The sequence below is a fragment of the Tachypleus tridentatus genome, chromosome 1 (genome assembly GCF_004210375.1).
Source record: "Tachypleus tridentatus isolate NWPU-2018 chromosome 1, ASM421037v1, whole genome shotgun sequence".
Lineage (NCBI taxonomy): Eukaryota > Metazoa > Arthropoda > Merostomata > Xiphosura > Limulidae > Tachypleus > Tachypleus tridentatus.
In genome coordinates, this window is record NC_134825.1 from 171,905,620 (window position 1) to 171,924,516 (window position 18,897).

An 18,897-nucleotide genomic window follows, 5' to 3' on the forward strand; every position below is an offset into this window, starting at 1 on the left:
TCGGTTGTTTTCTCTGTTGGTTATGAAAGTAACTTATAATATGGAAATAATAATGGTTATATCTCATGAGATGCCTACTGACTTAACCATGTACAACTTTGAAAGTTTAGTTTATAAAACTTTAAAATTATATTAATTTATCCGTAATTGCTAGGATAATAATTGAATACATTTTCCGCGATAGAACGAACACCGTCACGCCAAAGGCACGCTACAATTAATATGGCGACCTGCTGCTATAAATTCTTCATTTGGATACGTTTTAGTTATAATATTGGCTAAAGATTTTTCCTAACAGAAATTATGAATTATAGGTTTTGCTTTTTTATATTTTTCAAAATAAAAAATATATTTATTTAGATATTTCTGTAAACTTTTCTTCATCGTAGTTTATTTGTGACTATTTTTAAATGAATAAACGCCATCTAGAGTTGAGTTTGGACTTGAACATCTAGGCCCAAATTTGCTCGAGTTTTTCAACATCAGGTTCACACACCCCATCTTTATGCAAGAGAAAAGAAATCTCTACAAGTACGAAGATACAAATTTGTTTCGCATTCTACCATTGTACAAATTCAAAATGATTACTTGAACGTATATATCTAATTCCCCCCTTAATAAAGTACTTTATTCACCGCGGGAAATCGAACCTAAGATCTGAACTCTAACTGCGTAAATTTACCACTGAGCCATCAGGAACGGAACGTCTGAATTATGTGCAACAGTTATGAAATTCATCTTTGTTTTAATAGCTAAATGTTATTCAGTTAATAAAAAACTGAAACATTTTAAACTATTACAAATAACTTAATAGTATAATGTCATCTAAAAATATCAAAAATTGAAATAGAGACAGAGAGGAAGAAAAAAAAAGAGACACCTTAAGAAGAAACGAATACACGTGACAGTAACTATTAGTTCATCGGTTTCGTGTACTTTTTAATGTTCAGTATTATCTTCTTCAACGAAGTTAATTACAAGTGCAAGCCTAAGAAAGGTATTTTTCTTTTAAGGCGTCATGGGATATATTTTGAAATGATCCCTCGTAGTTTTGAAGAGTTTTTAGGTGGATTGGATGGTGATGCGGTAGTATCCTTTACATAGGTAAATGTCAAGTATTGGCGAATTGAGGCTACGCCTTTATAAACGTACCATATTTAATATTTTCATCTGGTTTCCGTAAAATAAAAAAACGAAAGGAAACCAAGTAATTGAATGTTAAACTGAACCCTACAATGTTTTTTATTGACAGTGTGATATGCCTTGAAATTTAATATAACATTTTAAATCTGTTTTTAAGCTAAACTTATTTTATAGCCATTAACATAGACAGGGAGATAGGGTTAAATGAGTAACGAACTAAGACTACACCACTAATCCGTGACAACACAGTTAAGCACTTCCTACTAAGATGTTAAATAATAGAAGAACCTATTTGTTTGGAGTAGCTGTTTTAAAGTTAGTTATTGCTCTACGGATAACATTTGTTGTTGTTGATGTTTTGTTTTTCTGGTATTATTTTGGAGTAAAGTTACGTCACAGAGTATCCAAGACCGGATGTTAGTATTTTAAGTAGCGCAGATAGCCCTTCAGTAGCTTTCCGCGAAATTCAAAATAACAAAAAGTCACAAAAACGGGAAGTCACTGTGCAGTTTTGAAAGCAGCGATAACAGCATTCATTCAGTCTATTTCGAGCCAGCAACTGATAGCGGTGTTTAGAAACAAAATAAGAAGGATCCAGGCCTGTATTTATGCCAACAGGGGTCACTTTCAACATTGTTTATAATTGTCATTCATATTTACCTCCTGTATTCTATATTGAAACATGTCTGTTAATAAATATATAAGTGCACAGTGACTTTCCGAACACCTTGTAGTATTGTAAGCAATGGCGAACAAAAATCAAATTAAAACATTAGAAACAATATTAGAGCAGAAATTAAACAACTAAAACAAGAAAACTGGGACAACTTCTGCTCCAAACTAAATGAACAAACCGACCCTAGTAAGTTCTGGCTACACTTAAAAACACTCAGAAATGAACCCACTACAAAAAAATACCTAACACTGGAACATAACAACACCTTAGCGCAAACCAAAAAAGAAAAAGCAGAGACCTTCAGACATCAACTACAAAACACATTTAAAACACACAATGACTCGGACATGAACAACTATTACTACAACAAAATAAATAGCTACGTAACAAATAACATAGAATTATATAAACCACATTTTCCAATCAACATTACAAACAGTAACAATACATATGACTACAATACCCAATTACTCACCTAAAAATCAAACTAAGTGAACTCGAACAAGCAATCAAATATTAAAAAAACAAAGCACCAGGAAATGATGGCATACAAACAATTCTTCTCAAAAAAGGCACTCCAAAATTATTTGATCACCTATTAGCCACATTTAATTTATCTCTATACTCTGGATACATCCCAGTTTCATGGAAGCAAGCTAATATATTACTGTTCCACAAAGAAGGAAAACCAGCTAATAAGCGAAAGTGTTATCGACCGATCAGCCTGACCAATTGTGTAGGCAAAATTCTCTCCAAATTTTTGGAGATTACATCAAAATTACCAGAGGAACAAAACGGTTTTGAAAATATAGACAATCAACAGATTTAATTAGGTTAACTGAAACGATAATAAATAGCTTTAATTAAAAAAAGAATGCATGATGCTTGCTTCCTCGATATCGAGAAAGCATTCGACACTGTATGGAACAATGGTCTTCGGTTCTGTACGTATGAAATGGGACTACCACGAGGATTCACTGGTTATCTAACTTTTTGGAAAATAGATAATGTAGTTCTTCACTCCAGAACCTGGCGTCCCTCAAGGAGGGGTGGTTAGTCCAATTCTCTTCATCACGTATGTAAATAATATGTTACTCAAAGACCCAAACCATGGATACTCGTTACAGTTCGTTGATGATGTAGCAGTTTGGAAAAGTGCCCCTACACCAGAAATTTCAGCCACTAACATACAACCACAACTAAACAGAATAAGTGAATACTGCCAAAAATTTAGAATTAAAATAAATACAGCGAAGACACAATTAGTGGTATTTTCAAAATGAACGAAACATCAAAAAAGTACAACCCCAGATTTACATAAACGGAGAGCTTCTCCAGACTGCTTCATCTGCACGATTTTTAGGGTTAACATATGATTCTAAACTTACCTGGATAAAACATGTAAATAACATAAAAACTAAAATTTGGCGAAGAATAAACTATGCTAGGAGTATAACTGGTAAAAACTACGGAACAACACCAGAAAACATCATTAAAGTATACAAGACATACATTAGACCTGTAATAGACTATGCAGCTCCTGCATGGATCAATGTAAGTGAAAAACAAATACAAACCACACTCCAAACATTACAGAATACACTAATTACATCAGGATACAGAGTACCTAAAACAACTTCATCAAAGTTCGTGCATAATTACTCAAATACACAAACAATACTAGATAGATTTCTACATAGTAAAATAAAATATTTTGATAAAAGTTGGCGAAAAAATGAGTTGTTGTGTGAACTAGACAGATATTGCATATATGATGAAGAGAGACCTAAACACCTCTCCCTGTTAACTTTGTACATCAGATCTTTAAGATAAAATTAAATTTAAAATAATAATAATAAAATAGTGCTAAAATAAAACAGGCCACCTACGTTCTAGACTTATTAAAATAAGTTAAAAAAATGAAAGAACAATATAAATGGACATTGTCCTGAAAAGGACCATATTTAAAGTTATGATATTACTTGAGCCATTCAGTATTTACTCGAAATATATTAATCAGGCCATTCCAACTATGTAATGGAAGAAGGAAGAGGTCTAGTGTACATGACCCTCCTGGGTATACAAATATATATATATACACCCAAACACCAAGAGAGAGAGACAGCACTGGCGAAAGATCATCACGGTTGCCCAGAATGAGGCACGAATCAACCAGAATCGTAAACTACAATTATAGAGAAATAAATTTAAGGATCTAATAATTTCTTTTTTTTTTTTATGCGTGGGGTCATGTTTTGTAGTTACGTCACTGATTATAAGTCCGTCAACTTACTGCTGATCCACTGGAGTCTCCAGTTAAACCTGGCGCTAACATTTTCTAACAAAATATTTTTTTGCAACAGTTGTAAAATATTTTTCAAATATTGTTGTAGATGATTCAGTAGAGAGGGAAACATCTACAAACCTTCTTGATGAAGTTACGTTAAGTAGGAGAAAAAAAAGACAAATTAACATGAAAATGTGACCAAATTCGAGTAACAATATAAACAATGTGGAATTCGAATAATTAATAATGTGTTTAATTTTTACCACAAAGCTGCACAACGGATTATGAACTTTGACCCTTCACCGTGGGATATTAAGCCCTGTTTCTACTAGTCTTGCGAGTTCGTTAACTTATTACTGAACCAAAGCGGGGCAAAAATTTATTGTTTGTTTGCTTAGAATTAAGCCCAAACTGCACAGTAGGCTACTTGTTCTCCAGAAACCCGGTTTTGAGTGGTGTTAATTCGCAGACATACCACTGTGCCACTGGGAGGTGGGGAAAAACTGAACAATTTCATTGTGCTAAAAATGAAAATACGGACGTTATGTTCCGCCCTGCCTTCAGTAAACGTAAGAGCATATCGTCACTCAGATTTCCACACAGTTTCTGTCATACCTGAACGCTTGGTTAAAATGGTTATCGGTATCTCTCCCAATCTTTCTTTCTTGAATTTAAAATAACATTCTGAAACAGGAATTCTCAAACTGTGGTACATGAAGCTAATGTCGATAGCACACGACACAATTAATATTAAAAAATATATATGAAAATTTCTAACAAGTCCCATCCGAGCTTTCCTTTATATGTACGTACTACTATCCTCGCTCACAGACTCACCCTCCACTCGGATATACTCCCCAGTAATTTCTTCCCTTGAAATTGACAAAAATAGTACTACGTAATCTTCACTCGTGTCAGAAAAAAACAGTTGCATCTTTCGCATTAATGGGTGGGTGTTTAAAATATGAATTTCTGCTATTATGTGCTTTTATATTCTTTTTTATAATTAGGCTTGCGTTTGTAATTAAAAAAGCGAGCCTTAAATAGTTGAGAACTACTGTTCTAAAGAGTTCATATTTTTACAATTAAATATATCATTGTTTGTTTGTTTGTTTTTTTAAATTTCGCACAAAGCTACTCGAGGGCTATCTGTGCTAGCCGTCCCTAGTTTAGCAGTGTAAGGCTAGAGGGAAGGCAGCTAGTCATCACCACTCATCGCCAAACTCTTGGGCTACTCTTTTATCAACGAATAGTAGAACTGATCGTAACATTGTAACGCCCCCAAGGCTGAAAGGGCGAGAATGTTTGGTTTAACGGGTATTCGAACCCGCGACCCTCGGATTACGAATCGCACGCCTTAAATATATCATAATACATTACTATGACGCATATTACATTTTTATACACAACATTTTAAACATAGCCCATGAGTGATTTTCAAGATTTTTCTTTTTTAAAAAGGGTACTTTGTTACTGACAAAGTAATGGATTTAAAAGAGTGGTTAGCATTCCCTTTATATTATTCAACAAAAATATTTCATATTTTTGAGAAATCCGTCTCTGCGACGACGCACTTTAGTCAATCCAGAGCTCACCGGAGTGATTGGGATACAATAAACGTGGGTAGTTTGTTTGTTTATTTTGAATTTCGTGCAAAGCTACTTAAAGGATATCTGCGCTAGCCGTCCTTAATTTAGAAGTGCAAGACTAGAGGGAAGGCAGCTAGTCATCACCACCCACCGCCAACTCTTGGGCTACTCTTTTACCAACGAATAGTGAGATTGATCGTAAATTATAACGCCCCCACGGCGGGAGAGGGCGAGCATGTTTGGTGGGGCCCGGATTCGAACCCGCAACCCGGATTACGAGTCGAACGCCTTAACACGCTTGGCCATGCCGGGCCACAACGTTGCATGTTCTGACAATAATAAAATATATTAAAATACCAGCGACCGAATCTTAAAGAACGTTTTCAATGAAAGAGTTTTGTACGATAATTGTAAAGTTTTCTTTTCCCTTCTTTTGAACCCAATTACCAATAAATCAAGATAAATTTATTTTTTATGCAGTTTTTATTTAACAAACAAATTAATATTGGTTTCTTTTTCATTTGATAAAACCGTCAGTAATTGTTAAAACATAGGAGTGTAGTTATAATTATTAATTTATAGAGCGAAACAAATTTGTACGGTTGTTGTAAACAGTCTTATGACTGGATTCTATCATAATTCACAATCATAAATTGGCAGAATAATTATTTTATATTAGTCCCCTGTCCCTCCCCCTGCTTGACATAGCGATTTGTCTGGGGGGGGACTTACAGAGCTAGAAACCGGGTTTCTGTACCTGTGGTGGGTGAAGCACAGATATCCTTTTGTGTTGCTTTGTGCTTAAAAATAAAGACAGATAAATTTGTCCAGTGGTAGAACAAAAGTGAGGTTAGAGATTTGGAACGCTAAAGCTGAGAATTCGATTCCCGCGGTGAGCAAATGGTATATTATGGGTGCTTTATCCTAGTGAGTGCATAATAAGATGGACAGATTAACGAGAGACCACGATTTGTGGTACGTGTCCGTAATTGTAGGATCTGGCGATAGTAGTTTGCTTGTCAGTACGTCCTTAACGCAACTGACCTTTTCTCTCACACTGAACTAGTACTGTTTACCCAGTGCGCTGTTGCTAGTACAATTTTACAGTGGATAGACATCTGTCTCTACATGTACGTAGGAAGCTATTTTTGTAAATAAAGAAATCTGTTAAGGGCTCCAACTTTTTTAAATGCACCATAATTTATTATATACATTTGAAAGAAATATAAAACAAACAAAATTCAACAACTTTCAAGGAAAGATATTTCATTGGGTTAAGAGAACGAAGAAACAACAAAACACATGAAAATTCGCTTATACTTTTTTTTGTTTGTTTGTTTTGAATTTCGCGCAAAGCTTCTCGAGGGCTATCTGCGCTAGCCGTCCCTAATTTAGCAGTATAAGATTGGAGGGAAGGCAGCTAATCATCACCACCCACTCTTGGGCTACTCTTTTACCAACGAACAGTGGGAGTGACCGTAACATTATAACACCCCCACAGCTGAAAAGGGGGAGGGAAAGCGAGCGTGCTTTAGCGCGACCAGAATTCGACCCTCACATTACGACTCACACATCTTAAGACACTTAGCTATCCCGGGCCATTCACTTATATACTGGAGTAAACGCACGTATAATTTGCATATTGTACAGTGGCGCCACTTACTAAACCGATTTCCAGATATTTACTTCCATGGCACCAGGAACTAAATCTCTGTCCAGAATCATTTTGTTTTAGCAGTTTCTAATGAAACTTATATTTAACTCATTTATTGATTTAATTTGCACATTATCACAATCAATACTATGCCAATAGTTCCTCGCATGTTCTACCAAAACCCAGTTACTAGTTTTTTAAGGTATAAGCGGTATTTCTATGCTCTTTAATTTTGCGTTACTGATGTAATAAAATTATAGGAAATTGTTAAAACGTGCAAGTGGTTATTCATAATTGTTAACCTTTGCCAATGTTGTAAACAATTTCACAAGTGTATTTTAGCATAAGTTACCTTGACGGATTGTCATAATAATTATTTTATTTGTTATAAAATTAAGGCTTGGTAAGTACGACCACGTCGTATACGTGAGAGTGACAACGGGTGTAGATCGCACCAAACATTCCAAAGGGGAACGTGCCTGGGAAATGGATGTCGTCCATCAGAGCTTCATCTCAGACATCAGTGTTTGTGTGTTAAGGTTTTGTGTGTTTATAGACTCTTAGGGTACCGGTATCGTCACCGTGTTGAATATAGAAATGGGAACGTAAACATGGACTTTTAACACATCTCCAAAATACCTGTTTGGTTTTGACAGATCTCGTACTAGATAAGTTGATCGATGGATCAGATCCGATAAAATCATTCGGCTTAAAGTTGTTTTTTTTTGTACTAGAGGTGTTTGTTGGGTATCACGTATGGTGGTATAGGCTTAATCCATTTGGATTTAACTTCGCAGTCATTGAGACCCATTGAGTATTAATCTAAGCAGGTCACTGTTTTAATTACTTTGTGTATGCAGAAGTACGATTTTTCTCCCTAGTATTGATTATAAAAGATATATTTATCACAAATCCAAAAAGTTAATTATCTGTGCACAAATTACTAGTTGAGCCTCATCTGTAATACAGTGTGCAGTGGTGGTGTTCTTATATAAGAAAGGATATTACTCTATCGGAAAAGGTACAGAGGGAAGTTAATAGGATGTTACTGGAGATGAAAGTATTATTTTGTAGGGATTGGTTAATTTCTGTTCTCGAGAGAAAAGAAGGGAAAAAAGGGGTATTAGTGATATTTACAATATTACCTCAGGGTAATAATCCTCAGGGTAATAATCTGTCTGGATAATTAGCTAATCATGTACAATCTTATAGTAAAGTTGTTATGGGATCGCCTGGTTCTGGACAGTTGACTAATCATGTATAATCTCCCTTTGTCATGGGGTCTCTTGATTCTAGAAATTTAACTGATCATGTACAATCTTCCTTCGTCATGGGGTCGCTTAGTTTTAGACAACTAATAATGTAAAAGCTCTCTTCGTCATGGGGTCGCCTGATTTTGGACAATTAACTAATAATGTAAAAGCTCTCTTCGTCATGGGGTCGCCTGGTTTTGACAATTAACTAATAATGTAAAAGCTCTCTTCGTCATGGGATCACCTGGTTTTGGATAATTAACTAATCATGTATAATCTCCCTTCGTCGTGATATAGCTTTGTGCTTGACGTCAAACAAACAAACAAACAAACAAACGAAAAGAGTACAGCTGAAATAAGTTTGTCAAAAAGAATAGAAAGGAAACATTCAAACAAATCGTACAGAACTTTGTGTTCGATCAAAACTAATAAGAAATTTAATGTTCTGCTTAAAAAAAGAAGTTGAAATCAGAAAAACCAAAAGTTAGTATTTTCTCAATGTTAGAATATCTGCGTAAACAATAAAATAATTGTGGTTATCTTAAGTTTTATCCTATAACGACAATGTTTTTCAATTTATACAAAGCAGCAAAACTCTTATAAAACTGAATATAAAACAAGTATATATATAAGTAAATTTGAATATTTTTCAAAATTAAAATTAAATATCAAAAAGGGTTAGGTCCTTACTGGTTTCAAGTTAGCATCAGAGTTAGGTGAAATACATGCAAGTTGTTCATCGTTCAGTTTATATGCATTCATTTGGATTTTCCTTATCTAGCTATCAATATGCGGGTTCCCCGCTAGTACAGCGGTAAGTATACGGATTTACAACGCTAAAATCAGGGGTTCGATTCCCCTCGGTAAGCAGATAGCCCGATGTGGCTTTACTATAAGAAAACACAGACACTCAATAGGTGGAGTTTTATTTTCTGTATTTTGCAAATAGTTTAGAACAGAGATAACAGAACACACCCAACAACTTCTTCTAATTGACTGTTGTCTGTTTTGTTTCTAGTTAAGCACAGTCACACAATGGGCTATATGGGCTATACCTAGTAAAGGCGAGAACAAATTTTTGAACGTTATAAGTCATCGGACTCATTGTTTAGCTACTGGGAGGGGGGATGGAATCAGGTTGTTACATTGCTTTCATCTGTAAGAACAGAATAACAAGGGTAGAATAACCTAAAAGCCTAACGCGATATTTTACGAGTGTTATTATTCCTCTGTTAAAAAGTTTGACTTGTGGAATAGTGTGCTCTGTGCTGTTTTTGTATCCAAGTGCATTAGTTGTTTTCTATGTGTTTTAGTTGTATGGAAAATTTAAACAAATTTACGTTATTTAGTTCTGGCATAAATACGTGGCCACGAAATTCGTTCAGATCATTGTGTTCAAATAGCTTTGTTTATTTTCTATAGTAGATAATGTCTACTCTGTTTGAGAGGATGTTGAAATAACATACAACATCCGAGCTTACTGCAATGTCCTTTGCTGGACGACCCAACATTGTCTTTATGTTACTGTCAACCTATGCTATGAGACAGCAAAGGTTACATAATTCGAGCATATTTTCTTAGTCCAACGCGTTTAGTTTTACAAGTTTGTCCCGAAAGAAAGAAATCTGTAGGGATAATTCAGTAAAAGCAATTGTCTTTTTGTGTTAACAAATAGGTCAACTTGTCTTCTGGCTTATTTCATAAAATGTTCTATTCGTTTGACATTAACTTTTCCAGTCTAATTACCTCACACACGCTAGGAAAACTTTGTCGGGTTATCACACAGTTTACCCTCCTATTTCCTGAACAAATCTGTTGGTATTAGCGAGTTTAACTATTTAATACTTGTTAGGAAATCAGTTTCTACATGAAAATAACATACTATTAATTTCGACTGTTTAACTTTTACATTATATTGACATAAGAATACGAAAAGTTACATTAAGGTGAATTTGTTTGTTGGAGGACTTGAAGTGATTTCAATGGACTTGGATGGCTTTTCGTCATCTTGCTCGTTTTTTATAATAATAGTGTTTCAAACATTCAAGTGTTTTCCTGAAATTACTTAGTAGTGTGCTGCTTGAGGTAAAAAAAAGTAGTGATTCATATTATTTTACTCTAACGTAAATATATTTGTTTGGTTTCCTACCCGCCCTTAATGTAGAAAATACTAAAGGGAAGCCCGAGTCGCGCCAAACATGCTCGCCCTCTCAGCCGTGGGGGCGTTATAATGTAACGGTCAATCCCACTTTTCGTTGGTAAAAGAGTAGCCCAAGAGTTGGCGGTGGGTGGTGATGACTAGCTGCCTTCCCTCTAGTCTTACACTGCTAAATTAGGGACGGCTAGCACAGATAGCCCTCGAGTAGCTTTGTGCGAAATTCCAAAACAAAACTAAAGGGAAGGCAACTAGTCATCACCTTCCACTATCCAATCTTGGACTAAGTTCTTACCAACGAATGGTGGGATTGACCGTTACGTTATAACGCCCGCACGTGAGGCTGAAAGAACGAGCATATTAGATGAGATGGGGATTCGAACCTGTATCTTGCGAGTCGAGCGCTCTAACCACATGGCAATGCCAGGCCCTAATATATCTTTCCATTCTGAAGCTCTACACTTATAAAGCAGATAGTTTGACTGTAAGTGCTTTCTTATTAGATTTATTTTTATTATTTCATTACAAATTACAAATCAGAGGTTAAGTTCAACTGGAAATATTTTATTGTTTATTTTTGTGTGCGTTGTATTGATCTTTCTTGGCTCTTCGTGGACTTACATAAAGAATAGTCCTAAGATTTGGTAATTCTAACATAGTGCACTACATAAAGAATAGTCCTAAGATTTGGTAGTTCTAACATAGTGCACTACATAAAGAATAGTCCTGATACTTGATAGTTCTAACATAGTGCACTACATAAAGAATAGTCCTAAGATTTGGTAGTTCTAACAAAGTGCACAACATAAAGAATAGTCCTAAGACTTGGTAGTTCTAACATAGTGCACTACATAAAGAATAGTCCTAAGACTTGGTAGTTCTAACATAGGGCACTACATAAATAATAGTGCTAAGATTTGGTAGTTCTAACATAGTGCACTACATAAAGAATAGTCCTAAGATTTGGTAGTTCTAACATAGTGCACTACATAAAGAGTAGTCCTGAGACTTGGTAGTTCTAACATAGTGCACTACATAAAGAATAGTGCTAAGATTTGGTAGTTCTAACATAGTGCACTACATAAAGAATAGTGCTAAGATTTGGTAGTTCTAACATAGTGCACTACATAAAGAATAGTCCTGATACTTGATAGTTCTAACATAGTGCACTACATAAAGAATAGTCCTGAGATTTGGTAGTTCTAACATAGTGCACTACATAAAGAATAGTCCTGAGATTTGGTAGTTCTAACATAGTGCACTACATAAAGAATAGTCCTAAGATTTGGTAGTTCTAACATAGTGCACTACATAAAGAATAGTCCTAAGACTTGGTAGTTCTAACATAGTGCACTACATAAAGAATAGTCCTAAGACTTGGTAGTTCTGACATAGTGCTTGTAGTTAGTGCGTTACGGTGTATCTCACAACTTGTAGGACCAACTTCTGCAACTTTCCCACGCGCTCCCCAGTGGCTCAGCGGCATGTCTGCGGACTTACAACGTTATAAACCGGGTTTCGATGCCCCTGGTTGGCAGAGCACAGACAGTTCATTGTGTAGATTTGTGCTTACTTCAATACAACAACAACTTTTCCACGTTATAGTTTGAACCTTGGTTTTTGTTTTTATTTCTTGCTGCTACATTCCTACCTGGCTTTTGACTCTCAGTAAGTATTCCACGAATGGTTGGTTTTGTTGTTTTTTTTCGTCGCTCAAATTCCAATAGGTGTAGCATTTCAAGGTCGTTAAGGTAAACGTACATATAAATTCGATTTTACAACATTATGATACCAAGTATCTAGAACGTTGGGCTGCTGGGTCGAATGAACGCTTGTTGTTACATTGACACTGGGACATTTTAATGGAACATGAACACAATTTACACTTAACGGAGAACAAATTTATTTAAAAACATTTACACAAATCAACACAGCTGTATCTTTAATAAATAGTACATAATTCTAACTTATTATTACAACTGATATTCGTATCTTTAATAAATCTTCATACTTTTTATCTTATTTGTTTCCAATAATAATGTGAAAGGTCATGTGTGGTGGTGACCTTTTGGCTTATCTTATGAAAACATTTCACACATACAAACACATTTATTTCATGCCATCCAATCCTTATTTTTCTAATCAGTGACGGTAATTATAACATTATGTACCTAAAACATATGATATGTACTAATGTGGGTTTGCAATGATTTTTACAGCAGTACGACAATACTGTTCTGTTGTAATATAACTAGATCTGTAGCAACACAGCGATACTGTTTGTTGTAATATAACTAGATCTGTAGCAGCACAGATACTGTTTGTTGTAATATAACTAGATCTGTAGCAACACAGCGATACTGTTTGTTGTAATATAACTAGATCTGTAGCAGCACAGATACTGTTTGTTGTAATATAACTAGATCTGTAGCAACACAGCGATACTGTTCTGTTGTAATATAACTATATCTGTAGCAGCACAGTGATACTGTTTGTTGTAATATAACTAGATCTGTAGCAGCACAGCGATACTGTTTGTTGTAATATAACTAGATCTGTAGCAGCACAGATACTGTTTGTTGTAATATAACTATATCTGTAGCAACACAGCGATACTGTTCATGTTGTAATATAACTAGATCTGTAGGAACACAGCGATACTGTTCTGTTGTAATATAACTAGATCTGTAGCAACACAGCGATACTGTTCATGTTGTAATATAACTAGATCTGTAGGAACACAGCGATACTGTTCTGTTGTAATATAACTAGATCTGTAGGAGCACAGCAATACTGTTCTGTTGTAATATAACTATATCTGTAGCAACACAGCGATACTGTTCTGTTGTAATATAACTATATCTGTAGCAGCACAGTGATACTATTTGTTGTAATATAACTATATCTGTAGCAGCACAGCGATACTGTTTGTTGTAATATAACTAGATCTGTAGCAGCACAGATACTGTTTGTTGTAATATAACTATATCTGTAGCAACACAGCGATACTGTTCATGTTGTAATATAACTAGATCTGTAGGAACACAGCGATACTGTTCTGTTGTAATATAACTAGATCTGTAGGAGCACAGCAATACTGTTCTGTTGTAATATAACTAGATCTGTAGCAACACAGCGATACTGTTTGTTGTAATATAACTAGATCTGTAGCAGCACAGCGATACTGTCCTGTTGTAATATAACTAGATCTGTAGCAGCACAGCGATACTGTTCTGATGTAATACTGGTAAAAATAAAGAAAATAAACAGAACAAAAAGTACCGGGTCTTTCATGTAAACCTGAATAAAGAAAGCATGTTCTATATAAATGATAAACAAAATATAGTGATAATTACGTTGTTCATTGTGAATTTATTATTATTATCAGGTTTTAAATATTACTTTTACTACATATGTAAATTATAAATGCTAGGTACTCATCAGTAGCTTACCGTAGCATTACCTCTAGCTACCTTCAACTGTAACGTCTTATCTTATGCATTTCAATGAAAACATAAACATAACAACAAACGCTTATAAAGATATTACACGAACGTCTACACGAGTTTATTTGTACTGTGACGTTTGTCCACAAGCGCGTGTTGCTTCAGTGTTCCTCCATTCTTCTTGCACTTTGGGATGGAAGCTGACCAACGTCCGGTCTCTAGGCACTTTATTGTTACTCTTCCTATTATTCGATAACCTTCTGTACACTTAAAAGTCACCGTTTCATTAACTTTATACTGAAACTTAACGTTCGAAATAACGGCACCTGGTGTCCGTCCTGGATAAGTACACGCTGGCACACCTGTTCAAAACAGACAGACTTTAAATTATGTAAACGTGAATATTTTAGATGAAGTGACATCAAAGATAATTCTTTCGTTACTAGAGTAAATATTGATGCGCGTTCTTTAAGCGGGGAGTTTGGTGAAAGATGATCACGGTGTTCACTTCTGAATTATTTTTGTTTTTGTGGCAAAGCTATGAGGTTTTATGTATTGTCGTTCATTATCTTAAAATACTGACCAAAAGAAAGTCGGTCCGTTACTCTTATTACGCTTTCACAGCTTAGAGAGAGGGGAATATTTTGTGGTGTCGCAGAGATTCGAAATTGGCTTTCCAGGTGGCTTGGTTTTATCTGAAAGATGGGTAGCTGGACTCGTAATCTGCGGGTCAGAGGTTCGAATCCTGTCACAGAACATGTTCGTCCTTTCATCCGTAGAATTGTTATAATCCAACGATTAACTTTGTTATTCGATTACAGTAACCGAAGAGGCCTGGCATGGCCTAGCGCGTAAGGCGTGCGACTCGTAATCCGAGGGTCGCGGGTTCGCGCCCGCGTCGCGCCAAACATGCTCGCTCTCCCAGCCGTGGGGGCGTTATAATGTGCGGTCAATCCCACTATTCGTTGGTAAAGAGTAGCCCCAGAGTTGGCGATGGGTGGTGATGACTAGTTGCCTTCCCTCTAGTCTTACACTGCTAAATTAGGGACGGCTAGCACAGATAGCCCTCTAGTAGCTTTGTGCGAAATTCCAAAACTAACTAACTAAGTAACCGAAGATTTGGCGGTGGATGGTGTTGGTTAGATGTCTTCCATCTAATCCATCACTGCGACATGTGACGTCTAGTGCAGATAGCCTTCGAGTATTTTTGCGCGAAATACAACAAACAATTGTCCTACCAGTTTCAGAATCCGGAGCAGGACGAACCCAAGCCTTCTGAATTGTGTGACTATTCGTTACGTGAGTTCTACTTGTAAATCTTTCAACATGAAAAGCTGTAATTTAAACAACAGTGATTTTTCACTATGTATATCAAATACCATGAAAATCACCAGTAGTATATCTAAGAGGTCAGAGGTGGCTGAGTGCACTCAAACCTCTACCTATTGTTACGTCTCAAAAGTGACTCTTTTCTGCAATCTTTAAAAATGATCAACAACTGCTAGCAGACGTACACCTTGCACGCTGAGAGCTGTAGCGGGGGAGAAGATTTCTGCTATGAAATAAGTTACACGCAGGTAATTGTAGGTCTTTACATTAAGAAAAGTAAATTGTGGTAAGCTATTACATATTAATACATAAAATTCATTGTTTAATTTTATATTTTTAAATGTTTTATTGTTTGTTTGTTTGTTTTTGAATTTCGCACAAAGCTACTCGAGAGCTATCTGTGCTATCCGTCCCTAATTTAGCAGTGTAAGACTAGAGGGAAGGCAGCTAGTCATCACCACCCACAGCCAACTCTTGGGCTACTCTTTTACCAACGAATAGTGGGATTGACCGTCACATTATAACGCCCCCACGGCTGAAAGAGCGAGCATGTTTGGCGCGACGGGGTTGCGAACACGCGACCCTCAGATTACGAGTCGCACGCCTTAACCCACCTGGCCATGCCGGGCCTTTAAATGTTTCAAATCCTGTCTAATTGAATCTGCTTGTTATGTACACCAAAGTAATCCATAGATCCCTCCTTTCTTCATCAAACAATGGCTATTTATTATATGTATAGAATCGTGAACAATTACCTGTCGGTATAATTAACTTTAAATTTAAAATAAATGTCATAACTGAAACTTGGGCACAGTCACACCTCATTCTGAACAAGTATTCCAAAGCAGGGACCGTTTTATTCATTAGGGTAAAGAGGGAGCGCAGAGGCCACCGCTTATTGCGATTATAATAATAAATAATAAAATGTGAAGTGTATAATAAAATAATAATAATAAACCAGTTTTTTAAAATATTTTTTTTCATTTTTTGTATTTCCTTAATTTTTTACCACCAATAAATTTAGTTTATCAAATTGTATTATATTTTATTGAAAGCAAAGGTAAGCAAGGTCGTCCACGACCCACTAGTGTCTTAATCTGAACGCATGATTCTTACTATATTCATTTTATACACAACCATGTTATAACCGAGGTTGTATGTGCCATCTTTATACGTCACTAAAAGAGAATGGTTGTTTTTGTTGGAGTTTTCATGTAAAGCTACACAACGGCCTATATTTACACTGCTGGTCAAAATCTTAAGGCCAATGAACATAAAGAAAAAATATGCATTTTGCGTTGTTAGACTCAACCACTTATTTGAGTAGAGCTTCGAAAGATGAAAATAAGAAAATAAAAATAATAAACTTTTTTGGCATTTAATAGAGAAAATGTGAACATTATGAAATTAGCCTAAATACTAGCTGGTTAAAAGTTTAAGACCATACCAAAAAGAAGTCCTAAACAGGGTAGGAAATGCCAAACAAGAGGTCTCAGTAGTGAGTTGCACGGCTGTCATTGCGAATAACTGCAAACATTCGCTTTGGCATGGTCGAAAAAAGCGTTTGCAGAAGGCTGGGTGGAATGTTATTCCAAGTGGTGAAGATGGCTAAGGTTTTTTTTTTTTTTCCTTTTCTTATGTTCATCTTTCGAAGCTCTACTCAAATAAGTGGTTTAGTCTAACAACGCAAAATGTATATTTTTTCTTTATGCTCATTGGCCTTACGATTTTGGCCAGCAGTGTATATGCACTCAGATTCGCGGACCTCAGATTTTAGCGTTATAAGTCTGGAAACTTACCACTAACTCCCTGGCAGTCCAAAAGGGGAAGAGCAAAAGAAGGAATAGGAAAAGCACATCGTTCGGAAAAATCTACGACTTATCGAGATATATCCAAAAATATAGTTTAAAATGCTTTGGTTGTATTTGTTTGTTTGAAGTTAAGCACAAAGCAACACAATCGGCTACCTGTGCTTTGCCCACCACGGGTATCGAAAACTCGATAGCGCTGTAAATCTGCAGACATGCCGCTGCGCTACTGGAGGGGGGGATGATTTTATTTAATCTTTTTGTAACAAACCAGTATACGAGGGCAACTACCGTAAGGGGGCAGCAGTGAGCGACTCGCATAACTATTGGAAAGCCATTACGCCCTCTCTTTCGAATAAGTTAAGGAGGGAAATTACTTGGTCAACAGCTACTCTTACCTTACTGAATAGTGTGGTTTGACTATCACTCTCTTAGCGCATATATAAACGACTAGAGTCACTAGACCTTGTTACGGAGCGCATTTTTTCGGCAATGGGTTGCGAACCCTTAATCCTTAAACTCAGATTCCAGGTACGCGAACCATTAGGCCACATCATGGTTTAAAATAAGCTGGAAGTGATCTGTCAGTAAGTTTTATACTTTTTAAATCGTTCATTTTGAGCTGCACTACTAATTTTAAATTGGCCAAGGTTAAAGCTTCCCAATAGCACAACGTTATGTCTGCGGACTTAGAAATATACTCGCCCTTTCAGTCGTGGGGACGTTATAACGTTATGGCCAATCCCACTAGTCGTTGATACAAGAGTAACCCAAGAGTTGGCGGTGGGTGGTGGTGACTAGCTACTTTCCCTTTACTACTAAATTAGGGTCTGCTACCGCAGAGGCGTGGCATGGCCAGGTGGGTTAAGGCGTACGATTTGTAATCCGAGGGTCACGAGTTCGAACCTCCGTCGCACCAAACGTGCTCGCTCTTTCAGCCGTGGTGGCGTTATAATGTGACAATTAATCCCACTATTCGTTGGTAAAAGAGAAGCCCAAGAGTTGGCGGTGGGTGGTGATGACTAGCTGCCTTCTTTCTAGACTTACACTGATAAATTAGGGACGGCTAGTGCAGATAGCCCAAGTGTAGTTTTGCGCGAAATTAAAAAAAACAAACAAACAGCTAGCACAGATAGCCCTCGTGTAGCTTTGCGCGAAGTTAAAAACAAACTAACTAAAATTTGGGTTCGATTCTCCGCTGTGCGCTAAAAACAACTATCTTACATCCGTTAACATTTCTTTCTGAACTTCGCGGTAAAGGTTAGTGATTTCAAAATTGATAAATACTGAAACATTAAAATAGCATGTCAGTACCTACAGCCTTCAAGATATAATACAATTTTTGAATTTTTAATTTGCCTGAAAATTTATTTAAATTGCATTACTATGGTACATTATCTGAAGTTGGCTTACAACACTAATTTTAACTCTGGTAAATTTCAAATTCTATCTCTAGCCGTAAATCCAACGCGTTAAATGTTTTTATTTGGATTTCTAACTCCAAGGCCCGGCATGGCCAGGTGAGTTAAGGCGTTCAACTTATAATCTGAGGGTCGC

The 18,897-nt window shown here is 36.2% G+C and overlaps 1 protein-coding gene across 1 annotated transcript in view; it reads right to left on the reverse strand.

Moving 5' to 3' along the window:
* Positions 1–12,680: 12,680 nt before the first annotated feature.
* The window catches only part of LOC143230320 (sushi, von Willebrand factor type A, EGF and pentraxin domain-containing protein 1-like), a 75,934-nt gene continuing 69,717 nt past the window's right edge, over positions 12,681–18,897 (reverse strand). Inside the window, exon 18 of the mRNA XM_076463649.1 lies at positions 12,681–14,565. Within this exon, the coding sequence (XP_076319764.1) occupies positions 14,315–14,565 (251 nt within the window). The 3' untranslated portion in view covers positions 12,681–14,314. The remainder of the gene's footprint in view (positions 14,566–18,897) is intronic.